The sequence below is a fragment of the Panthera uncia genome, chromosome D1 (genome assembly GCF_023721935.1).
Source record: "Panthera uncia isolate 11264 chromosome D1, Puncia_PCG_1.0, whole genome shotgun sequence".
Lineage (NCBI taxonomy): Eukaryota > Metazoa > Chordata > Mammalia > Carnivora > Felidae > Panthera > Panthera uncia.
This window is the reverse complement of record NC_064808.1, coordinates 3184896-3204083: the sequence shown is the minus strand read 5'-3', so window position 1 is coordinate 3204083 and position 19188 is coordinate 3184896. Positions and strand designations below refer to the sequence as shown.

At 62.9% G+C, this 19188-nt stretch overlaps 2 protein-coding genes across 4 annotated transcripts in view; one reads left to right on the top strand and one right to left on the bottom strand.

Moving 5' to 3' along the window:
• TPCN2 (two pore segment channel 2) overlaps positions 1–5391 on the top strand; it is a 26999-nt gene extending 21608 nt beyond the window's left edge. Inside the window, exons 19-25 of one of the 3 annotated variants that reach the window (XM_049641715.1) lie at positions 816–887; positions 2196–2269; positions 2834–2915; positions 3005–3087; positions 3469–3550; positions 3851–3945; positions 4565–5391. In XM_049641715.1, the coding sequence (XP_049497672.1) occupies positions 816–887; positions 2196–2269; positions 2834–2915; positions 3005–3087; positions 3469–3550; positions 3851–3945; positions 4565–4643 (567 nt within the window). In that variant the 3' untranslated portion in view covers positions 4644–5391. Of the gene's footprint in view, positions 1–815; positions 888–1197; positions 1647–2195; positions 2270–2833; positions 2916–3004; positions 3088–3468; positions 3551–3850; positions 3946–4564 lie in introns of those variants that run through there. The other 2 variants (XM_049641728.1, XM_049641722.1) reach the window with 2 other exon arrangements.
• MRPL21 (mitochondrial ribosomal protein L21) overlaps positions 1–15646 on the bottom strand; it is a 151234-nt gene extending 135588 nt beyond the window's left edge. The window contains exon 1 of the mRNA XM_049641794.1: positions 15643–15646. The gene's annotated coding sequence lies outside the window, so the exon portion shown is untranslated. The remainder of the gene's footprint in view (positions 1–15642) is intronic.
• Between the last annotated feature and the right edge of the window lie 3542 nt (positions 15647–19188).

Here is a 19188-nt window from a genome sequence, read left to right as displayed (position 1 = left end):
GGGGCCGACCTTTCTCAGACCTGGTCCCAGGGGCCGACCTTTCTCAGACCTGGTCCCAGGGGCTGACCTTTCTCAGACCTGGACCCTGGGGCTGACCTTTCTCAGCCCTGGTCCCAGGGGCTGACCTTTCTCAGACCTGGTCCCAGGGGCCGACCTTTCTCAGCCCTGGTCCCTGGGGCCGACCTTTCTCAGCCCTGGTCCCAGGGGCCGACCTTTCTCAGACCTGGACCCTGGGGCCGACCTTTCTCAGACCTGGTCCCTGGGGCCGACCTTTCTCAGCCCTGGTCCCTGGGGCTGACCTTTCTCAGACCTGGTCCCTGGGGCCGACGTTTCTCAGACCTGGTCCCTGGGGCTGACCTGGCCACCGTGGGCCTGTGCTTGTGTGGAGCCTCCAGACCAGAGAGGAGCAGCCAACCCAGCATCAGTGGGTCGCTGGGCAGTGTGATCTGAGCCCCCGTGTGCCGTGGCTTCGCCAGAGGACTCGGGATCGAGACACAGCTGCGTCTGGGGGGCTGGTGGCATTGGTGGGGGGCACGTGGGCGTATCTGGGCGGGCGTCTCTGAGTATGAGTGTGTGTGGCGGGCGTGGATGTATCCGCGTGTGCGGGTGTTTATGGGCGGCTGTGGGACGTCTGTCCAGCTGTGCGTGTAGGGGTGTGCGTGTGCATGCAGTTGTGTGCGTGTGTGCAGGTGGGTAGGTTGGTCGTCCACTGGTTGCGTCCCGCCTCTCCGGGCCAGGGTCTGGGTGGCGGGCAGGGTCGGCCTCACCTCAGTGGGGCCAGAGAGAGCAGGGCCGTGCCTTCTTCTCGTCCTCAGCTGATGGCCTTGGTGGCCAGTACAATCCTGGACCTGATCAAAAACATGCGGGCCTTCGGCGGGATCCTGGTGGTGAGTGTGGCTGTGGGCGTGGGGGTGGGGGTGAGTCTGAGCTCGGCCGGAGGCCCGGGTGAGCGCGGGGCTGGCCGGCCCCTCCAGAGGAAGTGGGGCCCTGGGTGAGGTGGCCGTGTGTCCGGGTCGGGAAGCCGCGTCGCCTCCTGCCAGTGCAGAGGGCGGACCTCAGGGCTGGTCTGCGGGGAGGGCTGCCCGACCGCGCTCCCTCTCTGTGCCAGAGATCCTGTCGGCCGCTTGGAATCCCTCACGTTTCTCGGATCGCGGGCCGCATTGAGACACTGGTGTCCTTTTTTTCTTTTTTTAAAAGTTTGCTTATTTTGAGAGAGAGAGAAGGCGGTCAGGGAGACCGAACATCCCAAGCAGCCGTTGTGCTGTGAGTGCGGAGCCCCACGTGGGGCTTTGGTCTCATGAACCGTGAGATTGTGACCTTGGCCCAAATCGAGAGTCAGGTGCTTAACCGACTGAGCCACCCAGGTGCCCCTGAGACACTGATTTTAAAAGTATGAGAGGCACTAGGGGTCCCTGCAGCCCCAGAGACCCCAGATGGGGTTTAGTCCTCCCTCCTTGCTGAGAGGGATCTCGGGAGCCCCCAGCCATGTCGGCCGTGGTGCTGCTGGCTCTGCCTTGTGGTCCCGCCCCAGCGGGCAGGGGGGACACCTAAGGCTGCTCTCGGCACGAAGCCCAGCAGTGGGGACGGAGGCCCAGAAGGGACTGGGTTAGGCTGGGCTGTGTGCTCCTTCCTTCTCCTGCTGGGCTCGTTGGGGACAGGTGGGGATGGGTCAGGCCGCTGGTGGCCTCGTCCCTCTGTGGCACGAGCCTGCTGGGTGGTGCTCCTTGGACCTCATCACCTCCTGGAGAAGCCTTGCCGGTTCCTACCTGCCCCTCCCTTGGGGACCCCTCCCCTGGGGCCCCCTTCCCTTATGACTGGCGTCTGCCTCCAGTGGAGCCCAGGGTAGGGGTCCTTCTTACCTCTTTCCTGCCACACCTGTCCCAGAGAAGAGGCGGACAGCCTTGCTTCGACTCGGCCGCCTCGGTCTTTCCCCTGGGCCCCCAGTTCATCTTTGTGGCTCTCCTGGTGGTGGTGGCTCCTTGCTCCTTCACTGGGGGGCAGGTTGGTGGCCAGGAGAGGGTGCCCGGGAGGAGAAGTCCTGGTGCTCCTGGGGGAGGCCGGCCGTACCCATGGCTGGGGGCTGGGGGCTGGGGGCAGGGCTGGGAGTCTGCCGGCAGGTGGCCTTCACACGCTCAGCCCGGCCCTGTGGGTCCGTGTGCCGGTGGCATTGACCGGGCCCGGCCCCGCCTCCCCAGGTCGTGTACTACGTCTTTGCCATCCTGGGCATCAGCCTGTTCCGAGGTGTCGTCGTGGCGCCTGGAAACGGCAGGTGAGTGGGGCCTGAAGGTGCCAAAGGGAGTGCGTCTCGGGGTGCGGAGTCTGGGGGTGTGGAGGAGCGTGAGCCTGGATGGCAGTGCGGGGGCGGGCCTCCTGGTCCTCGTTCCTTTGCCTCCCCACCTCCTCTCCTCCCACACCCCTCCCCCTCTCCTCCCCTCCCCTCTCCCCCTCCCCTCCCCTCCCCCCCCCCCCTCCCCTCCCCCCCCCCCTCCCCTCCCTCACCCAGACTTTGCACTGAGAGCGTGTCTGAAGCCTGCTCAGCGCAGCGGCCCCACCCCTGTGCCCCACTTGGGAGCTTCAGGCCAGGCCATGCCCTGGTGGAGCGGAGCGCGGGGCCAGACCTAGAGCCGGCCGTCTGGGAGGCTTGGTTTGCCCTGTTTGTCTGCGGCTCTCGGCCCCTGGCCGTCCTCGCGGCACCTCCGGAGGTGGGGGCATTTCTGTCTCTACCTTCTCGGGCCCAGACCGGTTCCAGGCGTGCAGGGGCTGAGGCAGTGCCGGGGCCCCCGCGTCCGTGTCCCCGTCCCCACCCCTGACCCAGCTTGTCGTGTCCCTGCAGCCTGGCCCCCGACAACAGCTCGGCGCCCTGCGGAAGCTTCGAGCAGCTGGAGTACTGGGCCAACAACTTTGATGACTTCGCGGTGAGCCCCGCAGGCCCTGCTCCGCGGGACCCCTGCCCTCCCGACCCCCTTCCTCTGCCCTCCTGGAGCCCGTGTGTGCGTCCCCGCAGGCCGCCCTGATCACTCTGTGGAACGTGATGGTGGTGAACAACTGGCAGGTGTTTCTGGACGCCTATCGGCGCTTCTCGGGCCCGTGAGTGACCCCGCCCCCGCCGCGAAACTGTGCCGTGCGACCCTGGGCTCGCCAATCCTGGGGACCGCCGAGGGGTGAGGCTCCTCAGGCTGCTGGGAGCCCTGGGGGCAGGCTGAGGGGAGGAGAGCCTGGAGCCTGGGGGGCTCAGACGGCCCCAGCGGAGGGTCCTGGGTTCGAATCCCAGCCGAATCGCTTGCCGGCCGTGCTGCCCGGGCGATTCGTTGACCGCTTCCGCGAAAACAGGACTGGTGGTGCCACAGAGTTAGCGGCAGGACTCGGCGGAGAGCCGCTGCTTACGCGCCGTCAGGTGCGCGGTGCCCCCCGCGTGCGCGTGTGGCCTGGGTGGCTCACGGTGGCCCCCACGGCCTTCCTCCTCCACAGGTGGTCGAAGATGTACTTCGTGTTGTGGTGGCTGGTGTCATCTGTCATCTGGGTCAACCTGTTTCTGGCTCTGATTCTGGAGGTATCAGCCGAGGCTCCGTCCTGCCCTTGGGGCCTGGCGCTGCTCGCCCTCGCTGCCGGGAGCCCCTTGGAATGCCCTCGACCCCTGATGTGTGGGGGTTCTCGGCTGCCGGGTGGGCTGGGGGCGGCCATCGGGCGTCTGGCTCCTGCAGGAGCCGGTGGCCTTGCTGGGCCCTGGATCCCAGCGTCGGGGCGAGCTCCGCTCCCTGCCGTGGACGCCTGGCCGACGCTGGAGGGGAAAAGGCTGGTTCGTGTGGGACGCACACCCACTGGGCCCCCTCTCCCCCCGCCTGCTCCCCAGAATTTCCTCCACAAGTGGGACCGCCGCGCTCACCTGCAGTCCCTTGCTGGGGACCCAGATACGTGCTGTCAGGTGACTGTGGATCTCCTATTCAGGTGTGTGGATGAGGAAGGGGGCGTCTGCTTGGCTTGTGGGCGGGGAGGGGGAGAGGCCGGGAGGTGGCCGGCAGGCGGGCGTCCTCTGTGACGGTCTCCCCACGAGCCCCCGGTCCCTTGCCTCCCTCCCACCGACTTCCGAGCCGGGACCAGGGCGTGGGCTTCCTCTGCTCCTGCTGCCGGGGCTGTGGGCTCTGTGCTGTTGTCTGGTGGGCGTGTAAGGCGACAGGCTCAGCTTCCCTTAGTCTCCAAGCGATTCTCCTGGCGGGTGGAGGCAGGTGGCCCTAGGAGTCCTTGCCTGCCCTTCCCCACGGTGGAAGCCATCCTCTGCCGGCACAGGAAGGCGGGGGCGACCCCTCCCCCCGCCCCCTTGAGCATGTGCTGTGTTGTAGCCGCCGGCTGGCGTGGAGGGGCGTCCTCCCGGGCTTTCAGCCCCGTGCTCACATCCCACACGTGGAAACCCGTCCTCGTGTCCCCGGTCCTCCCCAAGCTGTGCACGGGTCTGAGGATTCCTGAGCGGGGAGCAGGGCCTCTCTGAGTCGTGCTCACGCTCTTCTGGAGGCACCCGGGTCACTCTCCAGAGCTCCCCACACGTCTTTCCCTCCCCCCGACTCCACAGGGACGTCCTGGAGGAGCCCACGGAGGAGGAGCTGCTGGAGAGGCTGAGCTGTCACCCGCACTTGCGGCTGTGCAGGTGACCCCCAGGTGCGCCGTCCTGGCACGGGCGGCAGGTGGCTGTGTGGCCTCGAGACGGATGCCCGTCGAGGCAGCAGCCCGGGAGGAGAGCCTTTGCGTGGCCGGAATTCTCCACCCACGCGAGGCGGGAGCGGAGAGCAGGGCCCCGTTCGCTGCCCGGCGGAACCACCACCTACCAGTGGCTTTTCCTCGCGGCGCCTTGGGCTCCGCGCCCGGCCACTTTCTGTGGTCGGCTGCTGCAGTGAGACTTTGACTTTTCTACACCCGGGTGGAGGGTGACTCCCCAGGACCTTTGAGACCGTCTGGAAAGCAGGAGGCAGTGGCCTTCCTCGTGGGCCCTGCGATTTCTGTGGTGCCTTCGCTGCCGGTGGCCTTCAGGGACCACGGGCCCGCCTGGGGCCTGCATGGGCCAACCGGCAGCTCTCCAGGGCATTCAGTTTGGGTGGTTTTAGGGGAAGAGAATCTTAAGGGTTTTATTGTTTTATGGCTCCCATGAGTATCGATTGGACGGATTTCTTTACGGGTCAGAATGCCCGTAGTTTTTATCCTGGCGAAGAGTGAGGTCGTCATTCTTATGTGGACACAACTCCAATCCTGCTTCTCTGGAGCAGGGTGGCCAGGTAAGGTTGTTTAGGTTGTGCACTGTAAACCTGGCTGCGAGGGTGTGTCCAGGCACTGGAATGTCTCCCCAGGGTGACGGGTACCTCTTTCTAACTTGCATAAAGGCATGTGTAAGTCAGTGGCTCTGCATTTTTTCCTCTGAGTTTATCTTGAGACCGAGAGAGAAAGCATGTATGAGTGAGTGGGGGAGAGGCAGAGGGAGAGAAGAGAGAATCCCAGGCAGGCTCCACGCCATCAGCACGGAGCACAACGCAGGGCTCGATCCCACGAACCGTGAGGTCATGACCTGGGCCGAAACCAAGAGCTGACGCTCATCTGACTGGGCCCCCAGGTGCCCCAATGGTAGCCGTACTTTATGTGTCTGCAGGACGTGTGGCGCAGGGGGGAGAAGTGAGTAATGTGTGACGGGCCATATTGCCTCTTGAGCCACCGTACGTCCAGGAAAACCATCAAGGGTTTTCTCATTTCAAGGGCCAACTCGAGTGCTTGCCGGGAGCCCCTGCAGGTCTGTGTCAACCAGGATTGGAATCCTGGAAAATAATGCCGGGACCGATCAGTGCCGTCTGCTGTGGGCCCCGAAGGGGGAAGCGAGGGCACGGGTGCTGACTCCACTGCAGGAAGTGATGTCCTCCTTCCCCGTTTGTCTGACAAGTGGGGTGAAGGGAAAGTAACTTAAAAAAAAAAGAAACTTGACAAATGTCGGGAGACCCTGGTGCCTAGGGTTGCGTAGGGCCGGCCACGGTTTCACGGACCCACCCTTTACACTGCAGTTTCTGCTCCTGGAGTCGACCTGGCATCCTGGGCACCAGCGGGCCACACCCCTCAGGTTTGGGGGCTCTTCAGATGCTCTCAGACTGCTCTTCTCTGCGGGCTGCCTTCTGGGCAGGCTGGTTTTGGGCGGGGAGCCCCTCACGGAGCGGTGGGGTGAGAAGCCTGCACCCAGCTTGCCTTGGCGGAGCCCCGCTCTCTCTGGGGACAAGGTTGCGGCCCACCCGGTCAGCCGCCGTCTGCACCTGCTGTTTCGCCACCCCGTCACCCCCTCCGTCCGAGGTCTGAGCGCCATCTGGCGGCAGGATTGGATTCCCCTTCATGCGCGCTGGAACCCATGACCCCCAGGGGACAGCTCATTGCTTTTCCCAGGCTGGCCAGAGGCCTGCTTCCTCCTGGGATCCAAGGCCTGGGCTGCAGGCTCGTCCGCCCAGAGTGAGCCTCGTAGCGGACACTCGCCAGGTAGGATGTCCTTCCTTCCGCCCCGCCTGTGTGCGGGTTCCAGCTCCCACTCGGAAGGCCCCCTGCCTTGTGTTTCACGGCCCGTGTGCAGAGAAGCCCTGTCTGCTCGTTACTGTCATGTGGCACGGAATCCGGGCGACCCACGTCAGAGTCTGGGACACGGTGCTGCTCGGAGAGGCTGGCCCCGCCTTCAGGATGGGCCAGCCGAAGGTGGTGCCCCCAAGCTGGTGACTTCTGTCCACAAGCTAGTGTCTCTTGGGTGCTCTGGGGGCACTGACTGTTCCTTCCTCAGGTTCAAATGGTATCGGCCTCCCAACATTTGTCCCCGCGAGAACGAGGGCCGCGTTCACGGGGGAGCTGGGGCTCCGCTTCTGGTTGAGGGGAGCTGGTGGGGGTTGCCCGGTGCCGTCCGGGGGCCGCACTGGGGAGGACCCATTTGAGGAGGACACGTGCTCACATCTCTCAGCCCCTTGCGGCTCTGGCGGGCACCGCTGTTCTTGTCTGTGGCTACCGTGGTCCTGGTCCCCCCTCTGCACTCTGGATGGGCGCGAGGTACAGGGGGCTCAGCCCTGCTGGACCCCGGAGTCCCCCAGTCGCATGCAGGAGTCTGGGACACCTGGAGTGGTGTCGCTGCCCCGGTGGAGGTGGGTGGAGGCGGGGGCAGGACGTCACTGCGCCCCGGGGAGCCCCGTGGCACGGGTCAGGCTCCGAGGAGGGGCCCGTGTGTCTGCGGCCTGGGGAGCCCTGGCCTGGGTGTCAGCAGGAAGCTGAATGGAGGCGGCTGGCCCAGTGGAGGGGTCTCCCGGGGGGGGGGGGGGGGAAGGGGGTGGGGCAGAGTGGTGGGTTTGCAGCCACACGCACCAAGTAGTTGGGCCTTCCGTCCCAGATGCCGATGGGCCTGGAGTTGCGTGCGGGCAAGGCAGGGACCCGGGTGGGCACCAAAGCCCCCACCTGCCTGGGACGCCTGAGTCCTTCACGCTGCGGGGGACTTGCTTCGTACCTGCCCAGATCGGGGCCACCAGCTAGCCCGGGCCTCTGAAGGTGACTTCCTCCAGGACCTGGGGTCGCCTGCCTGCCTTCACTGGGACCAGGAAGGGCTGTGAGTGGGCGGGGACTGTCTCCTCTCCCATGGGGGTTCCCCACGGGGGCCCCAGGCCCCTGTCCCCGCTGGGGGGCACCAGGAAGGACACAGCTGCTGTTTCTGAGGCCGGAGGAGGGCAGGGAGGGGCAGGAGCAAGGTGAGGCCGTGAGTTTGCTCGTGTTTAATAATAACGAACTATAGAAATGATCCCCGAAAGCATCGTCTTGCTCATGTTTGATGATAACGTGGAAGTGAACGCAGACTTAAGAGAAACGTCACAAGTACAGCTTTCCCGGGATCACTGGGGAGTTCAGTTGTAGTTCCGATCCCTTCGCCTTCCGCGCTTGAGGGAGGGTCTCCAACACACGGGGACACTGGGATGGGGTCTCCACGGCTTCCTGCTGGCTGGTGCTCACCCCACGCGTGGCCATTCGGAGCCTCCAGCCCGGACCCTCGGGCTCCGTGGTCATCTGTGATCTCCCCGGACAGGTGACCTCAGCGCTTTGGAAGGTCAGCCGGTGATGGTGATGGGAGGTTCCCAGGCTGGGTTTGTGCAGGGTTTCCTCATCAGCGTGTTTCTGCCGTGTCTGTAGGAAGACCAGAGCTGCGTGCCCTGGCAGCTGGTGGGCAGTTTCCGTTTGCCCCGCGGCCGCTGCCCACCCCATCATCTGCCGTTGGTGGTGCCGGGTCACCCGGCGTAAGGTGGCTCTTTTTCCCTTTGTAACTCAGGGGTGGGAGGTGCTTTGAAGCTGGGCTTCAGTTCTCCAGGCTTCAGTCACTTCTTCCCTGCCTTCCTCTGCGCGCACTATCATTTCCTCCGTTCTGTGTGTTCTGTATAGTCCGTTCCGTTTCGTGCTCAGGTTCTCATTTGGCCGGTGGGAGCCGCTTCATCTCGATTTTGTGTCCATTTGCTAGGCACCTGCCGTCCTCTGAGTGCTTCTTTGCTTTCTGGTGTGAAGAGACGTTCAAGGCCTCATGTCACGCCTCCTGTGCCCCAGCCCTGGAAACAGACGTCTCTCCAAGGACTCGTGCTCCTTTAAGCAAGAACAGCATCTAGGAACCAAGATGTGGGTGTGAGGTGCGTTTCCTGCTGCTGGCGTGCTGCTTACCCAGGTTCTCTCTGTAGACAGAGCTGGGGAGTACATGCATGCATCTGTCCGTCCGTCCATCCATCCATCCATCCGTCCATCCACCCAGTGGACAACTGTGAGATCACCCTGATACCAACACCACAGGGCACAGCTGGTTTTCTCTCTCCGTGGCTCTCAGCCCTTTTCTGAGTGGTTTGCGTTCTCCGTAGCCTGGGCGCTGACTCAATCCGTTCTCTTGTAAATAACTTGCCTCATCCTCCCCACAGAGATGCCCTCCTCACCCCGCAGGGGCGCCCCTGTGGATGCCCTCCAGCCAGAGACCTCCGGGAAAGAGCTTTCCAGATGGAGAGAGAGTACCGCCCGGCCCTTTACCGTTAGGAATAGCGGAAGTAGAATCTGACCAGCTTATTAAAACCAAATAAGTAAAACAAACAAACAAACAAAAAACATTAGAAGAAACGTATCTTTTTATTCACAAATAACATGGTGGTCCCTACCGAAGGGCTGAGAGCATTAATAATTCAGCAACATGGCTTGCTATCAGATTAATACTCTGAAATCAATTGCTTTTCTAAACACTAGCGACAAGCTGCCCCAAGTTTATTTTAAAGGATATCGGAAGAAATAACTATTCACATGAGAGTAAAATCCTCAAGGTCCTTAAAAATACATTGAACGAGGCCCATATCCAGGAAACCGTAAAACCGCACTAAACCCCATGAATGGACTTGAGCGAGAATGCAGTCACGTTCTCTTGCTGGGCACCTGTTACCACACAGCGGCCTCAGACACTCCACACTTGACCCGCTCGCAGCTCGGCAGGCCAGACGGGCAGGTGCTGCTTCGCGGGGCCTTCTGCACGGCGGGGCTCAGCCCGTGCCCCACCTCGTTCTCCGGGAAGAGCCTGACAGCTCTGCAGTCGTTCGGGTTGTCGGCCGAGTTCTGTTCCGAGGCCATAGGTGATGGTCCTTCCCGTTCCCCGGTTTCCTTATTGGTGTCAGCAGAGGGCTGCTCTTAGGCTGCCTTTGCTCTCTGCTCCACAACCCCCAGTCCTCAGAGTCGGCAACGGAGAACCTGCTGTGAATCGAATCCCCTTACCCTTTGTGCCCGGCCCTCGCTACGTACAGGCTCGCCTGATTAGGTCAGGCCCACCAGGATACTCCCCCTTTCTTGAAGTCCACAAGGGTGTCCGAGGGTGAGGCTCACTGGGGGTCTTAGAATTCCTCCTACCACAGTCTTCCTGTTCGTAGCCAGAAAGAGTCGATATCGTAAACATCTCTGCCTTCCCCAATTAATCCATAGATTTGTCAAGATTCTAAACAGAATGCTCATTTCTTCCACAAAATGTGATGAGCTGAAAAATTTACCTGAAACTTACGTGCAAAAAATAGCTAGGTCAGTTCTGTAGAAAAATATGGTTGGAGACCTTGCTCGCCAGTGTCCCTGACTTACCGTGGGGATACGGAAACTAAGACCAACCAGCATGATCCCAGTGCAGGGGCAGATGGAGGAATGACGTAGAAGGGAGAGCCCAGGACGGCAGCGGTGAGGGGCTGGGGCCGCTGGGAGGCTCTGTGCACCCCCAGGGGCCAGAGCGGCCTCAGCATCTGTGGGTTTTTGTCCGGCTGGCAGGTGCGGAGCCAGCGGCTGGATGGGGTCCAGGACCTGGGAGCAGTCTGTCGCTGGGACCTGGGAGTGGGGGTTCGAGTGGTTCGGGGCCTTTCATGTGGTTACGTCCTCAGCACAGCAGGGAGGAATCTTGTCTTTCACCCGAACAGCCAGGATTTGGTTTTCTGCCTCAGAGATAATTGGCGGTGCTTGTGAAAAGGTTCGAACGATTCGTTGTTTTAAAAAAAGCGAAAGGCAGGTACACCTCGCGGCTCTTAACGTGTAAGAGGGGGCCGTGGGGCTCCACAATGCTCCTCACGTCAAAGTGGCCAGCAGGCGCTGTGGACAGTGAGCGGGCGGCCCACCCCGGCCCACCGATCGCGCCCGGGGCCTCCGCCATTCTGGTGGCGGCAGGCCCACACCTGCAGGGACCCCGGCGGCCCGGCTGCGGCCCTGGGTTTGATACAGCAGTTGGCTAATCCGAGTGGGGGGCCTCGGCAACACCTGTCGCCAGGTGAGCCGGACCCGCCTTACCCGCCTCCCTGGCTTTCGCTTTTTCCTCTCAGCTAACGGGCAGGTGGATGGGGGCCCGCTGACACCAGACTCGGGCGGAGGAGGCCATCCTTGGCCGTAGGCGCTGGGCCGGCAGCTCCCGGAATCCCCTGCGGAGGCTCGCTCAGACAGAGCTCTGGGTTCCACCCTGGCCGGTCTGCTTTACGCTGGCTGGGGCGGGGCCCGGGAACCTGCATTTCGACTTCGTTCCCAGGGAGTGCTGCTGCGCGTCCAGAGACCAGAGCCGGAGAACAGCGGGCTCGGGAAAGAGTTAGCTTCTCTCCCTCCCTTTCCTGGCGGCTTTCTTTCCGGAAGTACTTCCTGAGCACCTATTGTTGCCGTCGGGGGGGCTGTAAATAATACTTTGGTGGGGGGCTGTTACGGAGAGGACCTCTTTCTGACTGGTCCCCTCTGGAAAAGGCGCTGGCTTCTCGCGCCGCAGCCGCTGCCCTGGTCTCTCCGGGCTGGCGGAGTCCAGGCAGGACGTGGTCCTCCCGGCCGCCACGACCCCTTTCCTGTCGCCTGGGCCCCACGTCTGTGCGCAGACTGCCTAACTGCACATAGGGAATCTGGCTGTGCCCCGATGGGCGCGCTGGGCAAGGACAGCTACCGGGGCCCCTGGACACAAAGGGGGCACAGATGGGGTGCTGCCCCCACGGGGGTCCGGCCACCCTCCCCCAGCAACGTGATCCTACTCTCCCCTCGCTGTTCCCTGGCCCTGTGGGGCACTGGGTATTCCCATTCCTTCCCCCGTCCCCAGGCCCTGGTGGTGCTTGTATGTGGCTAGTGCTCCATACCTAGTCCTGCCATTGAATGCCGAAGAGCAGGTGGCTCACGTCAGATGCTAACATCCACTCTGTCGATGGGCTCTGCAGGCTGCCAGGCACCGATGTAAAGTGGGGTAAAAACAGAAACGGCTGGGGCCGGGAGCAGGAGGAAGAGGTGGCCCATACACCCAGGGACCCACTATGGTTGCAGGCCAGCTGGGAGCTCCCTGGCAGCCCTAGGGAAAAAGGGACCAGGTTTCCGCCAGAGGAGGCAGCGGGCTGCTTGTTGGTGGGAGATCTGGTGGGGGTGGAGGTGTGCTGGGCGGGGCCGGGACACGCCCCCTGGCTGTGAGCTGACAGCCCTGGCTTTGTCATCTCGTTCCCGGGTCTCGTGAGGGCCCACGAGGTGAAGGACGCGAATCCTGTTGAATCCTGTGGAGTCACGGGCTGGGGCGCTGCTGACAGATGGGGAAACTGTCAGAGTTTCAGAGGGGCCAGGAAGCCTGGTGCAGAGGGGCCAGGAAGCCTGTTCAAGGCCACCTGACTGCTAACGGTGCAGCCTCTTCCCTGCGTCCCCCCGCAGCACATCAGCACGAGGACGTGAGTGCCGCGGGCCTGGGGTAGGTGTCTGTAGAGACAGTGCGGTGACATCACGTGTGACCCGCACACAGGAGGGTCCCTACAGCCCCCAAGGGAAGTGGGAGGCGACCGGCTTGAAGAGGCATGCTTCGGGGGTTGGGAGGCAGGCTGGGCTCCTTGCGACTTTCTCCCCTCTTCGCCACTATCCAAAGAGGCTCGGGGCACACGGAGTCCACAGCCTGCGCCTGGGCCCCACCCGCCGCGCGCCGTGACCTTGACGTGCAGTTACACCTCCTGAGCCCCGTCTCCCTCGGTTGGGAAGGGAGGTGGGTGGGTGGATGAAGTAATGACACCCGAGGGAGCTGATGTGCGGACCCCCGGCCCTTTGTCGAACTGCAGACCTGTGGTTCAATCTCGGAGCTCCTTGTAGGTGGGGAAACGGGCACAAGAAGATTTTTGTTTTTCTTTTTGTCTTTTAGGAGCCCGTGCTGACAGGTGGCATGGCGGAGGGTGAGCCCAGCTCTGTCACGAAGGCTGGTGCCCTCAGCCTGCCCTGTGGGTCTTAGCGCCAGGCCTGGAGGCTCCCTTGGTTTCTATATGACAGGCATTCACATGCAGCTTGCTCAGCGCACAGGCGGGTGGGCTCTGGGCCCCCCGACTCTCCCGGGTGCCCCGTTTCAAACCATGAAGGTAAGATCGGCTCCGTCAGCCTGGAAGTCCTCGCCAGCCACGTGCAGGGAAGGACGGAGGGTATGCGAGGGGCAACCCCGGGGGCCTTCTGGTGGAGGTGGCGGATGGCCCAGGGCTCACTCGTGCGCAGAGCGGAGCGGGGTGCCGGGGAGGGGGGTGGTCACCGCAAAGGAGCTGCGGCTGGGGCTGTCCGTACGATGTCCTGTGGGGCCCTGGCCACAACTCGGGGTTGAATCTTGGCCCCTGTCTTAGCCCCTGAGGCCGGCCCCACAGCAGGGCCCCGGGGAGAGGAGGTTCGGGGCCCAGGCACGGTTTCCCCGGAGGATGAAGGTACGTGTGCTTGGAGCCGACGCCGGGGTTCTCGGCCTTTCCTCCGCTGGCTCCCTCCCCCGGGCCCGGCACCTCCAGTGACAGGTGCCAGGCCTGTCCTCAGGTGTGACACGTGCTGGACAGCTTGTCCTCCCAGGGGCCCCTCCGGATAGGTCTCCTTTCTGGCGTCCTCTTGCCCGCACGTGACCCGCATCCGGCCCCACTGACCGGGGAGGCTGGGGTTGCTGCCCGGCTGTCCTGGCACCCTCGGGCCACCGTCTTCAGTCGTGGGGGCACACGCGTCAGCCCCCCAGGTGACCCTGAGCCCCGCACGGCACGTAGTGTTGGCAGCTGGGGGGGGCACAGCAGAGTGGTGAGTGTCCCGCCTCCTCCCCCTCTCGGTGCTTCTTTCCGCTGTGAGCGAGGGGGCTCCAGGGCGGGGGGGCTGGTTTTCACCCATTTCCTTTGTCACTTCCGTTCGTGTCGAAAGGGTTCCCCCTTGGGTTGTCACACCCCTTGTGTTCGGGCGGAAGCTCATTTACAGCTTCCCGCCGCAGACCGTTTGCGCCGAAACAAACCCGGAAACCTCGAACCTGTGGGTCCTTCCGCTCGATGGCGTGGACGTGGGTGGCTCGTCCCTCTGATGGTGTTGGATGTTTCAGACTATCCTGCCCGGAGCTTTTACGCTGAGAAAGAGGAGAGGGTTCGGGGAAGGACGGGACCCCCTGGCGGAAGGTGGATCGTGGAAAAAGTAGGCGTGACCAGCTTTCAAATAAACTGGAAGGTTCTTGATTGGGCAGAGGGTTGGCGACTGTGGCCCTTGTGATGCCAGTGGCCCTTGGCTGTCTGCTGAATCCGTGGACCCTTCTTAGAAGAATGTCTTTAAGGGGTGCCCAGGTGGCTCAGTCGGTTGAGCGTCCAACTTCAGCTCAGGTCATGATCTCGTGGTTTCTGGGTTCGAGCCCCGTGTTGGGCTCTGTGCTGACTGCTCAGAGCCTGGAGCCTGTTTCAGATTCTGTGTCTCCCTCTCTCTCTCTGACCCTCCCCTGTTCATGCTGTCTCTCACTGTCTCAAAGATAAATATGAACATAAAAAAAAGTATTTTAGGGGCGCCTGGGTGGCGCAGTCGGTTAAGCGTCCGGCTTCAGCCAGGTCACGATCTCGCGGTCCGTGAGTTCGAGCCCCGCGTCAGGCTCTGGGCTGATGGCTCGGAGCCTGGAGCCTGTTTCCGATTCTGTGTCTCCCTCTCTCTCTGCCCCTCCCCCGTTCATGCTCTGTCTCTCTCTGTCCCAAAAATAAATAAAAAACGTTGAAAAAAAAAAAAAAGTATTTTAAAAGAAAACTGTCCTTAAGCCATAACCTGAAATGGAGAATAATTATATTGAAAAACTGCCAACAAAATACTAACAAATAAATGCGGGACAGGAGATTCACCACCTGCCCCACGTTCAAAGCACCATTGGAGATGAAGCATCCTGACAGGAAGTTACGTGCCCGGGAAGGGCCAGAGGCCTCACCGATGCCCTTGTCTGTGGTCTGGCTTGTGCCGTGCTTTGGTTTTCTCACCCGAGTCCCCAGCACCCCAGCACCCCCCGCCCCCCACGCGTGGAGGTCCCCTGCCGATTTCCTGGTGGGCTCTCCCCTCCCTTCACCGAGTTAGGGTAAAGTGGCTCACTTCTGGTTTCTGCCAAGGCTGGGGGTGCCGGCTCACCCCCAGGAGGCTTCCCTGGTGCCCCTGCTGGCCCCCTTCCCCCCCTTCTCTATTTGCTTTAGCGCTGAGTCACAGGCGGGTGGGCCTATGAGCGCCCAACATCCCGGAGGGTCTCAGGCCTCCTCAACCCCAAAAAATGAAATCAATCCCCACGGATGTGATGCCCCATCCAGTGCAAACTGAGCCCATAGTGCATATGGATGTGGGAGTCAAGAAGGGACATTTTCTGGTATCGTTTCGGTGGCTCTCAGACGTGAGCCTGCATCAGAGCCCCTGGAGGGCTTGGGGAACCCAGGTGGCTGGGCCCCACTAGAGGTTCAGAAACAGCAGGCCTGGGGGGCCAGCCTGGGAATGTGCATTTGTAGCCCGTCCGCAGGTGAGGCTCACACGGCTGGCTAGGTGACCGTCACCGAGGGTGCCCCTCCCCTCGTGCCGCTGTGGGGGATCGATGGGAGCCCCCAAAGTCCAGGTCCTGACCCCCGTACCTGGAACGTGAGCGTATGTGGAAATAGGTTCGGCAGGTGCAGTTACGTCAAGGATCTTGAGACGAGATCGTTCTGTCCTTAGAGTGGGCTCTAAATAGAATGACAGGTGTCCCTGTAAGAAGAGGAGAGGACACAGATGCGGGCGGGGCCACGTGACCACGGAGGCAGCGGTTGGAGGGGAGTGGCCACGAGTCCAGGGACCCTGGAGGCTCCAGATGCTGGGGCAGGAAGGGCCCTGCCCCAGAGCCTGCAGGGAGCACCCCGCCCACACATTGACTTCGGCCGGAAGTGGGAGGGAATCCATTTGCTGTTTAGAGCTGCCTGTTTGTGGTCATTGGTCACAGCGGCCCCAGGACACTCACACAGCCCCTGACAAGTGGTGATTAGTGGTGGTTCTTGATTTTGCTGAGCCCAACTGGGCCTCAGATGCCAAGCTCCAGACCCGTCCAGTGGGACCAGTGCTCCAGGGAGAAAGCAGTGTGGACGGGGCCGTGCTCCTGTTTCCTGCTCTTCTCCATGAGGTGACCCCGAGCAGCTTCGGGAACACACCCAGGCGCCTGCTGCCTGGGTCCGGGGCTGCCGGAGAGGGCATCCGTCTTGGGCTTCTTGCTGGGGATGCCAACCGGGAGGAGGGTGGTTTGTGCTGGGGATGCCATCCGGGCGGGGGGTTGTGCTGCGGTGACTGTCCTTGGGGCCGTGGCACGATCCTAACAGCCTGCTCTGGGCCCAGAGGGCGGGGGTCCATGGGGAGGCAGGTGGCTGCAAGGTGGGGAGTGATCCAGCCCCCTTGGGGCCACCGGCCATCCTGGTGTGACCCCAGGAGCCGAGGTGGCCTGGCAGGCTCCCGGGAGGCCACTGACTGACTGACTAACAGGTTTGCTAATTGATCGGGGCGATGGCAAGTGGGCTTGGAGGTCACATGGGCTTGGCCCCAGCTCTCCAGAACCCCGCTCGGGGGGCGGCCCCCTCTCTCCTCTGGCCTCAGTGTCCCGGTGTGTGACACAGGACGGAAGCAGCCTCGAGGGGTTGCAGGACTTAGAGGGGGTGGGGACAAGTGGAGGTGGCCCGTGCCGTGCCTGGCATTTCCCCACGACGTGCTGGTGCAGAGGGAGTAGCCGGCCTTACCGACAGGCTCCTGGGTGCCACCGTGGCCCCTGAGCGGCTCCCTGCACTTCCCAACGGGCTGGTCTCCCTCCCCACTGGGTGCCCGGCCCTGGCGCTCTCCTTGTTTCCAGGCTGAGGTGGCGCCTTCTGAGGACGCCCCGAGCTGGCTCCGAGCAGCATCCACTCACACGCCCCTAGGGGAGGGGTGCACGGGGGCGGGGGGCGGCACCTGACCGTGGGCTTCCCGGGGTCCCGGAGGGGCCACCTTGTCGGTCCATCGGACACCTGCCGGCCCGCCTCGGGGACAGGGGATGGGGGTTCTTCACGCTGCCCCTGCTGGCAGTGGGCTGGGGGCCCCAGAGCTGATTTGCATACAGGTGAGGACCCAAGACGGAAGGCCTGGGTGCCGGGAGGCAGGGCCGGGTGGGACGCACACACCTGGAGGGAGGCTGCCCGGCACATGCAGTACCGGGGATAGCCAGCGGGAGGCAGCAGAGCTCCAGCAGCAGGTGTCCCCTTAGGCCCAGCCTGGACCTACCCTCCCTCCCAGCTCCTACACCAGGCCAGGCGGGGGGCGGGGGGGGGGGGGGGGGGCAGTCACCCCCGTGGAACTTCCGTCCCTCCCTTCTCTGCAAAGGTGTCTCCTCCTCCCACAGACTTCTTTGACCCCAAGGCCTGTGCAGGGAACTTCCTCGGGTGCCTTGGTCAGGCCTCCGTCATCGCCGTGGTAACCGGCCGAAAGGGTACGTGAGACCTGTGTGCCTGCAGTGCCCTGGGGCTGCTGAGTTCGCACGGGCTTTTGCTGACCTGTAGGTTCTGGGACGGAGGACAGCCTGGCCTGGTGGGCAGGCGGTGTGGCAGCGCTAACGCGGGGGGCCAAGTCCCCACGGAGCCAGCCAGCAGAGCGCCTCGGGGCAGAGCCATGGCTTGGCCCCCTCTGGCTGAGGGGACCCTTCCGGGTGGGTCTGGAGTGGTCTCCGTCCCGGCCCCGCCTGCTGGCCGCCACGAAGGCAGCTGGGGGTCCCTTCTTCCCAGGACGGGGCGACATTTCCGTCTCCTTGGGCACAAGATGTGTCCACATCTGACGCCTACAGCGAGGACCTGGGTGCTGGGGTGGGTGGCGTGGCCCTATTTCCCCGGAAGTCTGCCTCTTAGGGGGCTACCCCCACCAGCCCACATCTCAGCGTGACCCCTCCCCACAGCTCCTCGAACGTGTGCCCCGGGGCCTTTACACGTGCCGTGCCCCCCACGCTAGGTAGGTCAGACCCCGCCCCGCCCTCACCCACCGCCTTGACTTTCTCCTTGTCCGTTCCCTGTCTGATCGTCTGGTGTAACATACGCTCTGTTTCCCTCACTGGAATATAAACTTCGGGAGGGCAAGGACTTTATTGGATTCACTGCTGAGTTCCAGGGGTTCAGAATACTGCCTGGCACATAGTAGGTGCTCCATAAATCCCTGTGGGTTAAGTAAACAGGCGAATGAGTGGATGCCCGACCCTGTGCCCAGCCCCCGAGGCCTCGTTCTACCTCTGGGCAGCCAGTGGGTGGGGGTGAGAGGGCAGAGTCCCCCCACCCCCGTACCTCCCTTTCCCGGGTCCCCTACCGTGGCGTGTGTGGCCACCTGACCCAGGGAGGGCCGCTAGTCATCCGCCAGGGCTGCGCGTCCTGCACTCAGATGTGGGGTCCGCGAAGTCTCTTGCCGAAGGGGCTTGTTGTCAGGGGACCTGGGTCTCAAACGCCATCACGCCTGGTTAGCAGAGGGACGGGGCCTGAGATGTGAGTCTGGCTGCTCTGGTCCCGAGGTGTCGGACCACAGGTGGTCCAGGAGACCCTGGGCGGGGGTGGGGTCTGACCGTAGTCTGGCTGGCTCGGCTGCTGTCCCTGTCCTCTGCAGGCCATCCAGATCCCACCTTTTCTCTCTCTGAGGCCAGGTGCTGCAGGGGCACCCACGAGGAGGGGGGTAGAAGGGCCTAAAACTATGTCCTTGGAAACAATGACCAAATAAACCTCTGGGCGCGGGGCCACCATCAGAGCAGAACTTGAGGGACCCCTGCTCCTGTCCTCTCTGTGTGGCAGTGAGCCATGCACATTCATCATTCTCTTTTCTGTCTCATGGGGGGCCACTGAGGTTCAGAACATTCTGGAATACACCCCCGCCCCCCAGCATTCACCCCTGCCCCACCCTCTAGGCCTCGTGCACGTCTGCGCTCGCTGCTTCCAGAAACCAAAGCGCCGGCCCCTCCGATGGACAAAAGGGGTTGTATTTCTTTCAGGGACAGTCCGGGGTTAAGAGTCACCTCATGGAGGACGGGGAGGCTGCTTTTAGCTGAGAGCCGGGGCATCTGATCACCATCGGAGGTGTCGGAAGGTGGCACGTGGGGACGGGCCCCACGCGGGCTGGCCACAGGTAGGAGACAGGCCCGACACAGGGAAGAATCATCTGCTCTCGGGCTTGAGGAAGGCCTCGCACGCCCCGGCCAACGGCCTGGCAAACAGTCTCATTCTGATCTGATGCCGTTGGCATTTTTTAAGAGATGCAAAGAATGTGTTTGGGGGCACTCGGGACCCAAAGGTCTTGCTTTCCACCGGCCACATAGTTTGGCTACATTTCTGAAGGGCAGTGACTCTGACCACGCGGCGGTGAAGGTACAGGGGACAGGATCTCTGCTCCGGCCCCGCGGTGGTGGACAGCGGCCAGGGGACGGGGACTCCAGCCGGA